The sequence below is a fragment of the Octopus bimaculoides genome, chromosome 17 (genome assembly GCF_001194135.2).
Source record: "Octopus bimaculoides isolate UCB-OBI-ISO-001 chromosome 17, ASM119413v2, whole genome shotgun sequence".
Lineage (NCBI taxonomy): Eukaryota > Metazoa > Mollusca > Cephalopoda > Octopoda > Octopodidae > Octopus > Octopus bimaculoides.
Genome location: NC_068997.1, coordinates 33675230 through 33692227, shown reverse-complemented (window position 1 = coordinate 33692227; position 16998 = coordinate 33675230). Strand labels below are relative to the sequence as shown.

At 37.0% G+C, this 16998-nt stretch overlaps 1 protein-coding gene across 1 annotated transcript in view; it reads right to left on the bottom strand.

Moving 5' to 3' along the window:
* Positions 1-16998, bottom strand: part of LOC106871118 (alkyldihydroxyacetonephosphate synthase, peroxisomal) — an 85881-nt gene that overhangs the window by 3490 nt on the left and 65393 nt on the right. Inside the window, exons 15-19 of the mRNA XM_014917430.2 lie at positions 13441-13510; positions 13136-13197; positions 7266-7355; positions 3652-3751; positions 886-943 (exon numbers count right to left, since the gene is read on the bottom strand). Coding sequence (XP_014772916.1) covers positions 886-943; positions 3652-3751; positions 7266-7355; positions 13136-13197; positions 13441-13510 — 380 coding nt within the window. The remainder of the gene's footprint in view (positions 1-885; positions 944-3651; positions 3752-7265; positions 7356-13135; positions 13198-13440; positions 13511-16998) is intronic.

Genomic DNA, 16998 nt, shown 5'->3' with positions numbered 1-16998 from the left:
ATTTGGTAGACGGAAACTGAAAGAAGCCTGTCGTATATATGTATATATATATATGTATGTGTGTATGTGTTTGTATGTCTGTGTTTGTCCCCCCAACATCGCTTGACAACCGATGCTGGTGTGTTTATGTCCCCGTAACTTAGCGGTTCGGCAAAAGAGACCGAAAGAATAAGTTCTAGGCTTCCAAAGAATAAGTCCTGGGGTCGATTTGCTCGACTAAAGGCGGTGCTCCAGCATGGCCACAGTCAAAAGACTGAAACAAGTAAAAGAGTAAAAGAGTATATATATAGGGAGAATTCACAAAAAGCAACAGACGAAGACAGGTGGTGTTGAAAACAAATAGATATATAACACTCAGAAACTGAGAAAGTCTTCAACGTTTCGAGCCTACGGAAAGAAACAAGGAGAGAAACAAGGAGAGGAAAAAAAAAGGAGAGAAAAAAAAAGGAGAGAAACAAAAAGGAGAGAGAAAAAATGTGTGTAGTGGTCAGCAATCTATCATGGTAATTTTTTTTTTTTTTTGCCAAATAAACACACACACTATATATTTCTTCTTCATTCATTTATTACTGTTCTTATTTTATTATTTTAACTCATGTCTATTGTCCGGAAATCTTTCATCACACATCTGTGACCTCTTCAGCGACACTTATTTTCATGTGGTCTTGCTCCATTTACTCCATATACACATATATATATACACATGAACGTCAGGCTTCTTTCAGTTTCAGTATACAAAATGCACTCACAAAGCTTTGGTTAGTCCAAGGCTATAGTAGAAGACACTTGCCCCGATCCCAACCACTTTACAGAGTATAATGAGTGCTTTTCTCACTGTCATACACCATTGCACTGCAATACACACAAAGAAGTAAGAGTACTTACCTCCATGATGATGGGAAATACTACCAGCATTAGCAAGAATTTCATTTCGTGCTTTACACTTAAAGTAAAAATAAATAGATAAATAGATTAATGTAAAGAGGAAATGCTAACAGCAAACTTTAAAGTAATAGTGAAGCAATTACAAGTAAAAAAATCCACATACACAAAGAACAATGGGTGACAGTAAATACAACAAAAAGAACATGCTAGATATCACTCTTGAAGTAAAAAATAAATATGGGGTCATCCCATAAATAACGTGCTTTTTTTTATACTTCTTTTACTTTTGAAAATTAAGATAAACGAAGTTCTTTTTTAATCTAAAATATACTCTCCTTCCTTTTCTACAATGCTCTTCCATCTATCTGGTAGATTTGCAAGGTTCTTCTTCCAAAATTCACTTGTCCGTGACAAAAAATACTCCTCCAGTACTGTTCTGACTTCGTCTACAGAATTCATATTTTTTCCATCCAAATGATTTTGAAGACTGCAGAATAAATGATAATCAGATGGGGCAATGTCCAGTGAATGTCATGGGTGGGGCACTGTTTCCCATTGAAACTACTCCAGCCTTTAGAATGTCATCCTCGCTGTATGTGGCCAAACATTATCCTGATGGAAGACCACCTTTTGTCTTGAAACCAAAGATGGTCGTTTTCCTTCTAGCCCTGACTTAAGCCGCTCAAGCTGCTTGCAGTAGATCTCCTTTGTTATTGTTTGGTTTGGGTTTAACAGTTCAAAGTAGACTAAACCTTTCGCATCCCACCAAAAAGATAACAATACCTTATGTGGGTGAAGACTTTTTTTAGCCTGGAGTGCCAGTGTTTCTCCTTTCCCTACCCACTGTCTTTGGTGCTTGACATTTTTATAGAGAACCCACTGCTTGTCACCAGCCACTATTCAGTCCAAAAGCTCTACAGATCTTCTTATATGAGGCTCATCTTCTAGGCTGTAGTTTCTGGCTCAAAATTTCTGGACCCACTGTTGACATTGACTTATGCATATTGTCCAATCCCCATATACTGCATTAATATTCCTTGCACTTTCCATTGCATTGTTGCCTTAATTTAACTCCTAAAGCAAAATATACTGAATAAGCTTTTTTGTCACTTCCATTATTGCTTTGAAAAAATAAATTAAAATCGAACTGCACTCTTCAAAACTTGCACTACGAATAAGTACAAAGGTAAAATTACTACCTGCTTTTATAGCAAATTGATGCAGGTAGTTTATCCCATCCTCCTCTGACTTTTAGTTCATACAATTGAAAAATCCGCATTATTTATGAGACGACCCAATAGATACCTTTCCCCTTTTATCTTTTACTTGTTTCAGTCATTAGACTGTGGCCATGCTGGGGCCTCACTACTTATTTTCGTTTTAAGCCTGGTACTTATTTTATCAGTCTCTTTTGCTGAACCACTAAGTTATGGAGATGTAAACACACCAGCACCAGTTGTCATGCAGTGGTGGGGGACAAACACAGACACACACAAAGCTTTGGTAGGCCCAAAGCTATAGAAGACACAGTGGGGCTGTACCTGAAACTGTGTGGTTGGGAAGCAAAATTCTTCCTACACAGCCACACACACATGCCTCAAATAAATAAGTTTATGTAAAGAGAAAAGTTCCTTAGATATAAAAATGTCACAAGTTGAATCTGTGAATACCATACAGGCAAATCTGTTGGACCCAAATCTATCATTCAGTAATTGTGTGGTTGTTGTATTTGTACCAGTTTCACTCACACTAGCCTCATATTTACTTCTGTCCAGAACTGTATGAGTAAACATAATAAACATAACTAAGATACAATCCAATAAGTCAAAATTCAACACACTCAATAATCTTCATTGAATGAAACTACTCAACTGAGAGGTTATGCATGGCTTCACTATATTCCATGTTCGTGATCTGTAATCAATCCCTTCACCAATGATTGAATTTTCAGCACAAGTCAACTGATAGCAGGCACATTTTCCATCACCTTGACAATACTATCTTTATCAAATAACAACACTCTATAGTCACAAGGTTAGCAATGTTCTGAATTTTTCCTGTTCATTTGTGAATGATTAGATCAGTGTGAAGGGAACAACAGCATTAGAGTACATTCAATATGTAATATCCCATAAGGCAGTGTGTTGGCAGACTCATTAGCATGCTGGGCAAATGCTTAGCAGAATTTCATCCATCTTTACATTCTGAGTTCAAATTCCGCCAAGGTCAACTTTGCCTTTCATCCTTTCAGGATCAATAAAATAAGTACCAGTTGAGTACTGGGGTTGATGTAATTGACTTACTGCTACCTCGAAATTGCTGGCCTTGTGCCAAAAATTTAAACCAATATGTAATATCCTGCATGAGATTTGTCAGCCTTTCGTGGTTTTTTCACTATCCATTGTAAACCACAATAAATTATAAACTAGATTATCAGATTCATCTTATGTAATTTTCCATGTTTTTCAGTCCCTAAAAACTGGATTATAGGCATGTAATGGAAAACATAAATCCATGAAAATTCTAGTAAATAGTAGTAGTAGCAGCGCCACTGCCACCGCAACCATCATCATCATCATTTAACATCCATTACTAAATATTTTCAACTGAAAGTGCTCCCTTCGAAACTGCTGTCTGCAATCATCCATACAGTTCCCACATGTTCAACCATTTCAAAACCATCAATACTACAAAACAGCAATATCAATATTTTCAGTGATATATTAAAAATAAAGAAAGAAAATGAAATGAAGCACAAATACTGACCTCAATTTCTTCATAAGTCTGGACAGGATTGCTCACACCTCGGTAGTTGTAGGCAAAGTAAAAGTAAACACATGCACCACAATCATAGGTTTGTGTAACTCTGTAAACAGCAGAATATTCATTAGTACATCTAACATACACAATTTTATATCCAACAAAAGACTAACATATCAGTGCAATGTTATATTCTACAGAGCACTTTAATATAGGATATATATATACATGTGATACAGACCTGGGCACCAACAACAAGAGCTATGCTCTGTCCTATACATGGGCAACCTGTGGCCCTCAACATGTTGTGCAGTCCTCGACAAATTTCTAGGTTACTAATTTCATACTAAGACAAATAAGATTTCATACTAAGACAAATAAGATTTCATACTAAGACAAATAAACTTTCGTACTAAGACAGATAAAATTAAGAACTGCTAAAAATTCAGTGTAAAGTGGGCAAGTAATATTTTATGTATGTGTTTTATCATGCAGCCCTCTCCCACATGGAAATGGTACGATGCAGCCCCCAGCTAATGAAAAGTTGCTCATCCCTGCTCTATCCTAAGTAATAGAGATTGCTGTATTTGGAACTGCTCTGATATTAACACCATGTTAGCTCTTCTATCAATCCAGTCAGCATCAATGCTGGAGATTACAGCAAAACCCTTCAGTAGCCATATCCTCATGATCAGCCATATGTCACTACTGCTACTAATACCTATATCAGTCACTGATTGAGTAGAATTTATAAGATGCACTGGTGGTAGAACTATAACCAGGCTCCTCAAGAAATGTCAGAAGAGTGGGGAAGAATGTGGAACCATTTAACAAATTAATAGTTTTCACTTCCAGCTGAATGTTGACAGTTACATTCCTTATCTTCAACACCGTAATTGATTCTAGCTATTTATGTCCTGACCAGGTGTTGTTGGGTAATCTCTTATACCAGATATAATATCAAGCACCATACATTTAGTTCATAAAAGAGTCTTTATTTTCTAAGGGATGGAAGAATATGAATTCAGGGAACTGCATTTCTCACATGTTCAGGTAGGCTATTTCCAATAGAGCAAGCATAGAGACTCACTCCTTGGTTCATATTGTGTCGCTATATGGGGATTACTTAAATGTATAGCCATGTGGTGGCTATTTCAATTGTTGTTCTTATGTAACCCCAGATCTGCCCAGATTAAGCAGTCCTAGTACACTCAAGATGCTGTCATTGTATAGCCCCAAGTCATCTTAATCCAATAGTCCTAGGCACAAAAGTACTCAGCCAAATAATGAGGTCTGATAATAGATTTATTTCTCTAACCATACTGATTGAGTAGGATACATAGTATTTTTAGACTATTGTAGCAGAGCTCCTGGATGTCATGTCTGGGATGTTTGGCAGTGATTTTTCATGTTGTGATAGGTATTATTAAGGTTGAAGCTTGTTGCAGTAATAAACTGTGCCCCTCGTATATCCAAGGGGCACATCACCATCACCACCACCACCACCGGTGGTGGTGGTGGTGATGGTGATGGTGACGATGTATGATACAAATATACAAGTGAGTTTTCTCTTCTTTTCTTTTATTAAAGACAATATGTATTTTCTGCATTGGGGATTCGGTATAGCAGAGTGAATTTGTGTCGTTTTTACAGAAGAATATATATGGATGTATGATGTAATGGGTTAGTCTTTCTAGAAGTTTTGAGAATGTGCAGAGAAGGTTGATGCATCTGTATGATGTTACATCACTTCAATTTTCAGTGCAGTTCAAAATTGAGAAAATTTTGACCAGCTTCCAGGATCTGAGAATTTTACAATGTTGATACAAATACTAGCAGATGTAGCTGACAGTAGTGGTTCTTTCAAACCTTCGGTGTTTTAGGTGTATGTTTTATGATTTTGCTTGGCCTTGAGACTTTTGGAATTTTAGATTTCTTTCTCGAGTGTCTGATGTAATGAAGGAATCAAAATCCTATTTTGGATGGACAATGCATATTTTTGTCTTCTGTTCTTGGATTTTTCATATGGTTACCAGGAGTTCAATTTTGAGAAAAACCTGATAAGGGTGCTTGTGTGATGTTACCATATAGGTATATTATATGAAGTTGTTATTGTGACATTGAATGTCATGTGACTGTTATTGTAGATGCTAAATATTGTGAAATAAATGTACTAGTGGTTAAGTTGCTTGATATTGTATCAGGCATAAGAGACAAATCAATTATTCAAACTCAGCTGTACCTTTCTTTTTTTTAGGAGAGTTGATATCTAACATTGATATCAGTGGAAACTTGATATCTAAGCATTAACAGTTACAGCAGTGAACAGAACTTCCCGCACAAAGGGGCATAACTGTCAACATCCACTAAACAGTGACGAATAATAATTTGTAATAAATATCGCACAAATTACTCTATATAGTATTTTACTGTTGGTTTTGTAGAGTATGTTCACTAAATATTTGTCAGTTTTCTGTTTTCCTATAATTTATTACTTTTGTTATTGTTATTTGTTTGTTTAGTTGTTCGATGTTGACTTTATTTCAGTTATCTGTAGTTTTTGGTATATTGTGTTTAAGCTTTATATATTTTCTATCAATTTTGTGAAGTTGGTTATTTCTGTATGTGAATATGATTGTATTTTGTGAAGTTGGTTATTTCTGTATGTGAATATGATTGTATTTTCAATGTTGTTTTGTGTGATATGTTTTTTTTTAGCTGTATCTGTAATTGTTTTGTTGAATGTATGTAACAATAGTATCTTTGTTAATGACTGTCATGTTGCTGAAATCTAAAATTTTTGGTTCTGTTTCTACATATTTGAAGTTTGTAAAAGTCATTTTGTTTCCTTTATTGATAAGGATGTGGTTTATGATGATAATTAGCAGGTGGGTGAGAAAAGGTGGGAAACCGTTTGCCAAATAATTGTGGTATGTAAGTGTGAAGTAAGAGTAATTTGGTGGGAAGAGGAGGACTGTTGCACCTGCCCTAATAAGACATGTGTTGTTTGGGGAATGCAGAGTTGAATTGCAATATTGTTTCATCTTTTTTGTTGTCTCATAAATGTGATAAAGTGTAACAAGAAAACAATGCTATATTGTAGATCTGTCTAACAGACCTTAAAAGATGAATTACTCTACGATGATAATGGGACGCTTTTAATATTTATCCCCACTTAAATGTGGATGTTCTGTTAGAACAAACTATACTGAGATAGATACCATGAGAGAAACTCTCATATTGGCTTTTGGTGCAAAATACACTATTCTGATGTTATTTTCTTGCACTCATACTATCTCCCCAACTTCCCTCGGAACCTGCATAAAACGTTTTTCCCCAAGTCTCCTCCCAGAGCATCAGAACTCTAGAATTCCCTCTTCACCTACGTTTTTCCTTCTGTCATTGACAACTATCAACTGCATCAATCTCACCATCTTAAACAATTTATAAAGGTCAACTAAACTATTAGAAAAAAAAAGTGCATAATGTTTATATATTACAAATGTTGTAGCTAGAACCAACTACTCATCCAGAGTTTAACAGAGGCCAACAGATCAAGGGATTTTTCTAACAAATGTACATTATCAATACTGAATGACAGAAGTAGCAGGGATACTCACCGACATGTTATATAAGGAGGCCACTGTATTCCTCTCTCTTTGCACTCTTTGTACACTCGATGTTTGACATTACGGCAAAGGTCAATAACTCTATAATTATATGAAAAAATAGTAAACATTTACTTTTCTTTCTGTTATCTTTTGCTTGAGTTTTCACATTTTAATACAACCTCACCACGAAATATTTAGACATGACACGTTGACAAGTAGGACTGTACTCAAAACACACACACACACACACACACACACACACACACTACATATCTACATCAGCTCAAAGTATCTTAACACACTAACTCCACCCAGTCATGGGTTCTTTCTCTCCATCACACACAACTCAAACATACAATAAATACATGCATGGCACAGATATGGCTGTGTGGACAAGAAGTTTGCCAGTTTCTGGTTCATTCCTACTACATAGCACTCCAAACAGTGTCTTTTACTACAATAATTCCAGCTGACCAGTGACTTATGAGCAAATTTGGTAGATGGAAATTACACACAGACGGATAGGCAGTGTTTCTCTTGTTTTTCTGTCTCAGTCATTAGACTGTGGCCATGCTGGGGCTGTATCTTGAAGAATCTTTAGTTGAATTTATCATCCCCAGTACTTATGTTTTTGTTAAGCCTGGTATTTATTCTATTGGTCCCTTTTGCCAAACTGCTCAGTTACAGGGATGTAAACACACCAATATCAGTTGTCAAGTAGTGGGAGAGGGGACAAACACAGACATAAGGACACACACACACACACACACACACACTCATACACATATATAATAATCTGCTTGTTCATTTGCCCATTATACATTAGTTAGAGAGGTGGGGGTGGAGTGAGTGAGGTGGAGTAAGTGTGAGAGAGAGAGAGAGAGAGAAAGAGAGGAGAGAACAGTAAAGAAAGATGAGAGGAAGAAGTCGAGAAAGGTGATTTATACTAATACACTTGGGCCAAATGGTCACATGCTCAGCTGAAGGTAGAAGTGAAGAATGAGAGAAAAAGAGGGAGAGAGAAGTGTTAACAACGTGCAGTGGCGTGGGGAAGGAATGCTTATTACATGGTTAAAAAGTTAGCTGAAGGAAAAGGTGGATAGAGAGAGATGGACAGGGGAGGCAGTTATATTCAGAGAGAGAGAGAGAAAGAGGCAGATAGTGATGGTGGTGGTGGTGTGTTGATAGTGAAAAGTAGTTTTTCATATTGAGCTAATTTTTTTTTATAATTGCAATTATTTATCGTCTACTCACATAAAAAATTGATATTTGTTTATAAGGGTTAATTTAACCTAAACTCTGGATTCACAAGAAACATGTTTGCAAGATGCCTCAGAGAGAATGCGCAGATATAGAGCATGGATCAGAGAGAAACAGCGAGAAAATATAATAAAAAGAGGTAAAAGCCAACACTGACAGAGACATGAGGAAATGAATGTAGACGAACGTCAAGAATATTTAAAGAAAGCTTGATTAAGAATGCTATAAAAATGCAAATCATCCTCCCTCCCTTAAATAGGTCCTCTTAATTTTTTCCATTCCATGGAATTTCCATAGGTCCCACTAGTATATATATACATATATCATCATCATCATCATCATCATTTAATGTCCGTTGTCCATGCTGGCATAGGTTGGATGGTTTGACTGGGCTGTCACACTGGAAGGCTGCACCAGACTCCAGTCTGATTTGGCATGGCTTTCTATGACTGGATGCCCTTTCTAACGCCAACCACTCCAAAAGTGTAATGGGTGTTTTTACGTGCCACCAGCACAGGTCCTATTTGTGTGACACTAATATCTACCACGACTGTGATTTTGCTCAGCTTTATGGGTCTTCTTCCCAAGCACGACATAATGCCAAAGGTCTTGGTCGTTGCTTCCATAAGGCCCAACACTCGAAAAGAACTCAGCCACCTTGCCTCTGTGAGGCCCAACACTTGAAATGGACTCAGCCATTTGCCTCCATAAGGCCCAAAGCTCAAAGGAACTCAGCCACCCTGCCTCCGTGAAGTCCAACACTAGAAAGGAACTCAGCCACTAGCCTCCATGAGGCCCAATGCTTGAAAAGAACTCAGCCGCTTTGCCTCCGTGAGGCCCAGGCCCAACACTCAAATCGAACTCAGCTACCTTGCCTCCATGACGCCCAACATTCAAGGTTAATTTTCTTATGTACCACCAGCATGGTTGTGTTTAGCTTGACAAGTCCTCTTAAGCAGAGCACATCACCAAAGGTCTCGGTCACTAGTCATTGCCTCTGTGAGGTTCAAGGTTCAAAGATCATGCTTCACTACCTCGTCCCATGTCTTCCTGGGTCTACCTCTAACATAGGTTCCTTCCACAGTTAAAGATCAGCACTTCTTTACACAGCTGTCCTCGTCCATACGCATCACATGACCATAGCAGCGCAGTCGCCTCCCTTGCACACTACATCTGGTTCCTCTTATGCCTAACTTTTCTCTCAAGATGCTTACACTCTGTTGAACATGCATACTGGCACTGTACATCCAACGAAGCATACTGCCTTCATTTCTTTCAAGCCTACGCATGTCCTTGGCTGTCACAGCCCATGTTTCACTGCTGTCTAGCATAGCTGTTTGCACACAGGCATCAAACAATCTACCTGTCACTCAGAGAGAGGTCCTTTGTTGCCAGCAGGGTTAGGAGCTCTCCGAACTTTGCCCAACCTAATCTTATTCTCACAGCTACACTCTCAGAACATCCACCTCCGCTACTAACCTTGTCACCTTGATAACAGAAGGTATCTACTGCCTCTAGCTTGCCCCCTTGGTAGTTAATGGAGTCTATTTTCCGCACACGTTCAGCATTTATTATGCCTTGTACACCTCCAACATACAAAGGATAGTTTCTCTGTCAACCTTCCTTTGATGTCGCTGCACCTTTTGTGTATCCAAAGTTTATACTGGGTACATCTTATGGAATTTCTACCTACTCCTTTTCTACAGATTGAGGGGATTTGTGATTTGTCTCCCTTCCTACTTACTATGACTTTGGTTTTCGCTAGGTTAACCTTAAGGCCCTTTGATTCTAGACCTTGCTTCCATACCTGAAACTTCTTCTCTAGTTCATGTAGTGATTCAGCTATAAGAGCGAGGTCATCAGTATAAAGGAGCTCCCAGGGGTAGCCTGTCTTGAATTTCTCAGTTATTGCCTGGAAGACTATGATGAACAAGACGGGACTGAGCACCGATCCTTAATGAACCCCTACTTGTACCCTGAATTCTTTGCTGTACTCATTGCCCGCCCTCATCCTATTCATGATGTCCCTGTAAAAGGCTTGTACAGCTCTACCAATCACTTGTCTACTCCTAGTTTCTGCATTGACCACCAGATAAGGGATCGGGGGACTCTGTCAAAAGCTTTCTCAAAGTCAATAAAAGCCAAGTACAGAGGTTTATCTTTGGCTAGGTATTTCTCCTGCAGTTGCCTTACCAGAAATATAGCATCAGTAGTGCTTCGACCTGGCACAAACCCAAACTGTATCTCATTTAGACTAACTCTCTCCCTTAGTTGGGCTATGACTCTCTCCATAACTTTCATCACCTGATCCAACAATTTGATACCACTGTAATTATTTCTATCTAAGGCATCGCCTTTACCTTTGCAGCAGTTGACTATGGAGCTGCTACACCAGTCATTGTGTGTGACTCTTTCATGAACCACCTGATTCACAATACAGGTGACTAGATCATAACCCACACTGCCAGATATTTTAAGCACCTCAGTGGTGATTCCTGATAGGCCAGGCGGCTTTTCCTGTCTTCATATCCTTAATTGCTTTATCTATCAGGGTACTGTCAATTCGAATATCTGGTCGCTCTGTTGGGTCAACATTTGGCAGACTTTTCTCCTCCCATTCATTCTCCACGTTCATCAGCCTTTCATAATGGCATCTCCAAGCCTCTTTCTGCGCAGACTCGTTAAAAGCAAGTGCACCATCATCCATGCAGACACATTAATCACCTGTGACATCACAATTTTCTCTCACACATTGTCTTGCAATCCGAAATACTTCAGTTCGTTGGTCCTCATGGCGCTGAACAAAGGCAAACTTCTTTTCTGCTTCTCCCTCGGTTAGATATACTTGTCTCCTAGCTTTCCTTCTGGCTATCTAATACAATTTCCTGCTGCCCCCACTCTTCTAGGCCTTCCAGGCCTGTTTCTTTGCTCTAATAGCCCTGTCTACAGTATTGTTTCCCCACCATGTTATCCTAGGTCTAGAAGGGACTTTGCACCAGCCACAGATTTGGTCTGTGGCACTCAGCAAGTTATCCCACAGGAATTCCCAGTTACCCATACACACACACACACACACAACAGGCTTCTTTCAGTTTCTGTCTACCACATCCACTTATAAGGTTTTGGTCACCCTGAGGCTATAGTAGAAGACACTTGTCCAAGGTGCCATGCAGTGGGACTGACCCTGGATCCATGTAGTTGTGAAGCAAGCTTCTTACCACACAGCCATGCCTGCACCCGTTTGTTGGCATTTTCAGCTAACAAATTTTTCCACTTGCTCTTTTAAAGCCAAACAGAATCAAAACTTCTTTACTTGAAAAACAGATATGGGTTAGTAACAGAAAGAGAATCTGGCTGTAAAAAAATGCTTCAATATTTAGTACTTGTTTGACCTATGCTAGCATGGAAAAATGAAAGAATGACTGGTGATGCATAAACTGGACATATGGTTATGGTTTGAGACTATCAGCTTATAAGTTTTCAGTTTAAGATCTGTTAAGATTTCAAGAGTTATCTCTCATCTTCTAAACACCATGAAACTGACCTTTAAAACATCCCAAGTTTTAAAATGGGTTGGATGGTTTGACCAGAGCTGGTAAGGCTGAAGAGTGCACCAGACTCCATTGCTTGTTCTGTTTTGGTTTCTATAGCATGGTTTCTTTAGCTGGATGTCTTCCCAAATGCCAACCACCCTACAGGATGTACTAGGTGCTTTTTATGTGGCACCAGCAACAGTGCTTTTAACATTCCACCAGCACAAGTGCTTTTTATGTGGCACCAACACCAGTATCAATTTTGCTATGCAAGACAGAATACTAATATATGATGAGAAAAATGTTGTTAATTATAACTTATTAATTACTGATCTATTTAAAATTGAAAAATCTGAGGATCTCCTCTGGATTATTTACAAAACCCTTTATGTAAGAGAACAATAGTAGCTAAATTATAGCTTATAATAAAAATATAAAACAGTCAACTATCATTTGAAGGTCGTATGCTTATTATATTGAAAGGGCTATTTGAAGGTGAATTTATACAGAATGCTTCTACAACATTCCAGCATCATACAGTAGTAAATTAGTTGAGGGGATATTAGGAAGAAAAACAATAACCTTCCAAACATCCACCTATGTCCTCTCTCTGTCTCTTATGCTACTACTACAATGTTCTTTGTTCTTCTGAACATACTTTGATTCTATTCCAATTTCAAAGAATCCCACTCAGTGATCTGTCTCTTTTCCTCTCTTGTCTGTCATATCTATCTTACTCTCAGACCCAAACCTTGTACTAATTATTTTGTTCCTTATTCAAAGTTACATCTTTCTAGAACTTCTTTTGAACCCATATTTTCTCTCCAGGCACTAATCTGCAAACAATTCATACAACACTGACGTAATGCCTATTGGCTGAGCAAGGTTCTTGTTGTCCAATCACCAACCAAAACCATTTATGGGTTAACCACAAGTAACATTAGACACAGAAAATGCAAAGAAGCATTTGCCCTAAGGACTATATGTGGTATACTAAAAATAGGTACAAGAAAAATTATCTCCTCGTTAGACTAACAATTAAAAAAATAACTGTTGAATGAAAGAATGGATAGAAATTATGTTTACCTGTCCCAAGGACAAGAAGTTTCAAATGATTCAGCAACAATGTAATATTCAAAAGCAAGATCCTAGAAATAAACAAATAAATAAATAACAGTGGTGATAACAAAGGATAGCAAAAGAAAAGATTTTTTTTTAATATTTAGGGCAAGGCTATTTGAAAATGTTTGAAAGAGATGAAAAGGATTTAAAATGACTGACAAAAAGTAGAAGGAAGAAGAAAACATTAAAAAAAGCTTAAGAAAAATCAAACTCAATTGAAGTAGAGAGAAGAAAGAAAGCAAGAAGAAAAGAGTAGCAGAGCTACTCACCCGGATATAAGCTATAACAAAAGTCATCATGTATCCTCTTTCACCATTGTCAGCACCACCAGGAAGACCACTAGAAGAATGAAAAAAAAATGAAAAACATGTACCAACATATACATTTTATTAGCACATGTAATCTTTCATTTGGTGTTTTCTCAATCCAAGTACATCTGATGATACTTGAAATAATTTTTAGATAATATATGGATAATCATTTAATTATTTTTCATGGTACAGAGAAAAACTGGACAATTTTAAAATAATTCAATTTTAAGTTTTTTCTTGTTTTGTTTTTTTTTAAATTATCAACATTGAATATCATTGAATACCAGTAATATCAGTCAATTTCAAGAAAAAAAACTAAGTTTTTATACTTCAGAGATAAGTTGATGCTTCAGTTGCAAAGATTTATAAGACTATAAATCTCAATTTTTGTATTTTCTATTATACTAGATGTACCCGCCATGACCTTTAGGGTCACAACCACTCCAAGTTGAAGGTGTCAATGTGCAAACTTCATGCAATAAAATTCTTAAATAACACAGTTCTCCTGTCATTGGTGTGACGACATAAACACAACCAAGTGTTTCTTCTTTGAAAACATTCAAATGGCCTTTAACTTCTTTTTTGCTTGCTTTCTTCTTTGCCATTCTTTGTTCCTATTGTTTCAAGTGAAATACTTGGGTACTTCAGCATAAAGTAATGTTTTCGCAAAGTCATCATTGATGCACAATGAAAAGAATTCTGTTAATGTTGTTCTCATATGTCATTCATTGACAGCCATATATATCCTCATTATTTCTGAGCAATATTCTTTGTTCATCTGAGAGATGAACCTGCATTTCCCACAATTGCAGGTGCTCTTTCATGAATTGAATATCCTAAAATGGATGCAACTGCTTCGGATGGTCCAGTATACCTACCCATTAGATATTGACTAATTTCATTATCATTGTTTATTTGAACAGCAGCTTGGTCATTTCCTTTCAGTGTGTACTTGATGACATACTTAATTTACCTCACTGAGGCAATGATTTCAACATAGCAATGGCATTTGAATGCTCTTAAAAAAAGTTTCATTATAAGGTACATTCCATTTGTTGTTGTTTGTTTTTCTATTCTTATGAGATTGAACTCCTCCCATTGCAATTGATCTTCATCTATGATGAGATAGTCTGTGTTTTTCTGCCTTTTGATTAAGATGATAAAGATATTGTACTTTAAATAAAATAGTAATTTTCCCCTTTAAGAAAAAAAATCAAGTACCCATGATTCAAAACATATCTCATAAAAATATAGGAAGAATTTCTCTTTCAGTCCACGGCACTCGAAAGTTGTATAAATGACTAGCCCGTGTTACATGCAATTGAAGAATTAGACTTTTCTGTTAGATTTTCTCTAATGAGCTGGAATATCTATGATTCAAATTTCATCAAAATTGCAGATGAGGGTTCTTTCCCTCTTTACACACCCTAAAAAAATTCTAATCATGATACATGTATCCCATATTACTGATTTTTATGCGTAGATTCCAAAATTCCAGTCTTATGGAACCTGTTAAAAGGATTTTGCTCCTGAAAAATGGAGGTCATGGAGCTCTAAAATGTAGGAGTTAAGGCCCCTATTGGCGGTGGGTATCTTAATGTCAACCAAAGAAGTTGAATTGTTGAGAATCTTTTTAAGTTGAGTCTTATATCTATTGTTTGAATTTCTTTGAAATAGAAAATATATGTATGTTCACTGGGTTTGTAAAAGAGAGCAAAGCTACAGGAAACCAAAAGATGAATGATCACAATAAGCAGTCAGCTACCCTACCCTAGTCGTTACCACTCCCAATGTAGGATTCCTCACCATACAGGCACAGCCATAAGATGCATTATGGACCTATAACAATTGGAAGGGCGTGACCCAACTCAAATAAACATTAACAACTGTGTGAAGTGAGGGCTAAGAAGAAATGAAAGTGTCACCTCTGGAGTTTGCAAATGACCACTATGCCGATAGGTAACTGGACAGAATAAATTTACAATCTATAAATGTCTTTGAATAACCAGTCACTCATCTGGGAAGGCCTTGTAATCAATGTTACCATCAGGGAACTATGTGTGACCTAGTGATAAAAAAAAGACTGAAAGGAGGTCTGCAACCATATAACTCAATACTTTGCAACTGAATCAGTGGAGGAAAAGATGCCTCTCATTTACTTGACAATTTATGCACCATATTGCAGAAATCATAATCTAAGTATATCTCAAAGCCAACTCTTACAGTGTTGTACCATTGAATTACAAATAATGTTCATTTTTTATGCTCAGGTGACCCTACAGCTTCCAAGAGTACAACTGTATTCATCATTGCTTAGATAAAAATGACTAAATTGTGGGTGTTAAGTCCCCATGAAGGGGTCTTTCTAACTTCTAAGAAGATGAAATTTTTAGAAATATTACTTCATTTGTGTCTAATATCTATGGTTAAAATTTCATCAACAACCAAAATATACGAATTTTCATGGGGGTTATGGCCCTTATGCATAGAACATAATTTCCAAATTTCATATTCATTCAGTACTTTTGACCTAGTCTTGGATCATAAAAAATGACTAAAATTTGGGAGTTAAGGCCCCCATTAGGGGGTCTTAGAATCCCCATGATAAGTGGAAAGTTTGAGAATACTTCTTGATGTGTGTCAACATTGAAAATTTATGCATTTTCATGGGGGTTCTGCCCCCTTTTACGCCATCTCAAATTCAAAGCAAACATATTGCATTATACCCAACCTTATGCATTGAATCTAAGTTCCAAATAACATAAGGATCCATTCAGTAATTTTGCTCCATGAAATTGTATGAAATTACACGGCATTCTCCCTAGGCTTGGATTTTATGTTCCAAATTTCATTAGGAAGTAATTTCGCAGTAGTTTTCGAATGTATAAGTAACACACAAACACACATAAAGACATTGACTTTTATATAATAGATATGAATATGCACATATACATGTATATATATGTGTGTGTGTATGTATCATATGTGTATATATATATACACACACACACACACACACACACAAAGATAGATTGATAGATACAACTGGGTAGGCAAACAAAAATATGAGACACTGCCTAGTGCTTTTTTTATTTTGATAAGCCTCGTACTTATTCTATCAGTTTCTGCTTCTCAAACCAGTAAGTTATGGGGATGTAAATAAACGAACAGCAGTTGTGAAGCAGTTATGAAAGAGAAACACAGAGACAAAGACACACACATACACTTACATATATACATACATATCTATATACGATTGATTTCTTTCAGTTTCTGTCTATGAAATCCACTCACAAGGCTTTGGTTGGTCTGAAGCTATAGCAGAAGACACATGCAAAGTCACCACACAGTGGGACTGAACCTAGGACCATGTGTTTTGGAACCAAGTTTCTTACCACACAGCCACACCTGCACCTATGTATGTGTGTGTGTGTGTGTGTGTGGGTGTATATATGTATGCAAGTATATATGTGTATATATATGTGTACATCTATATATATATATATATATATATAT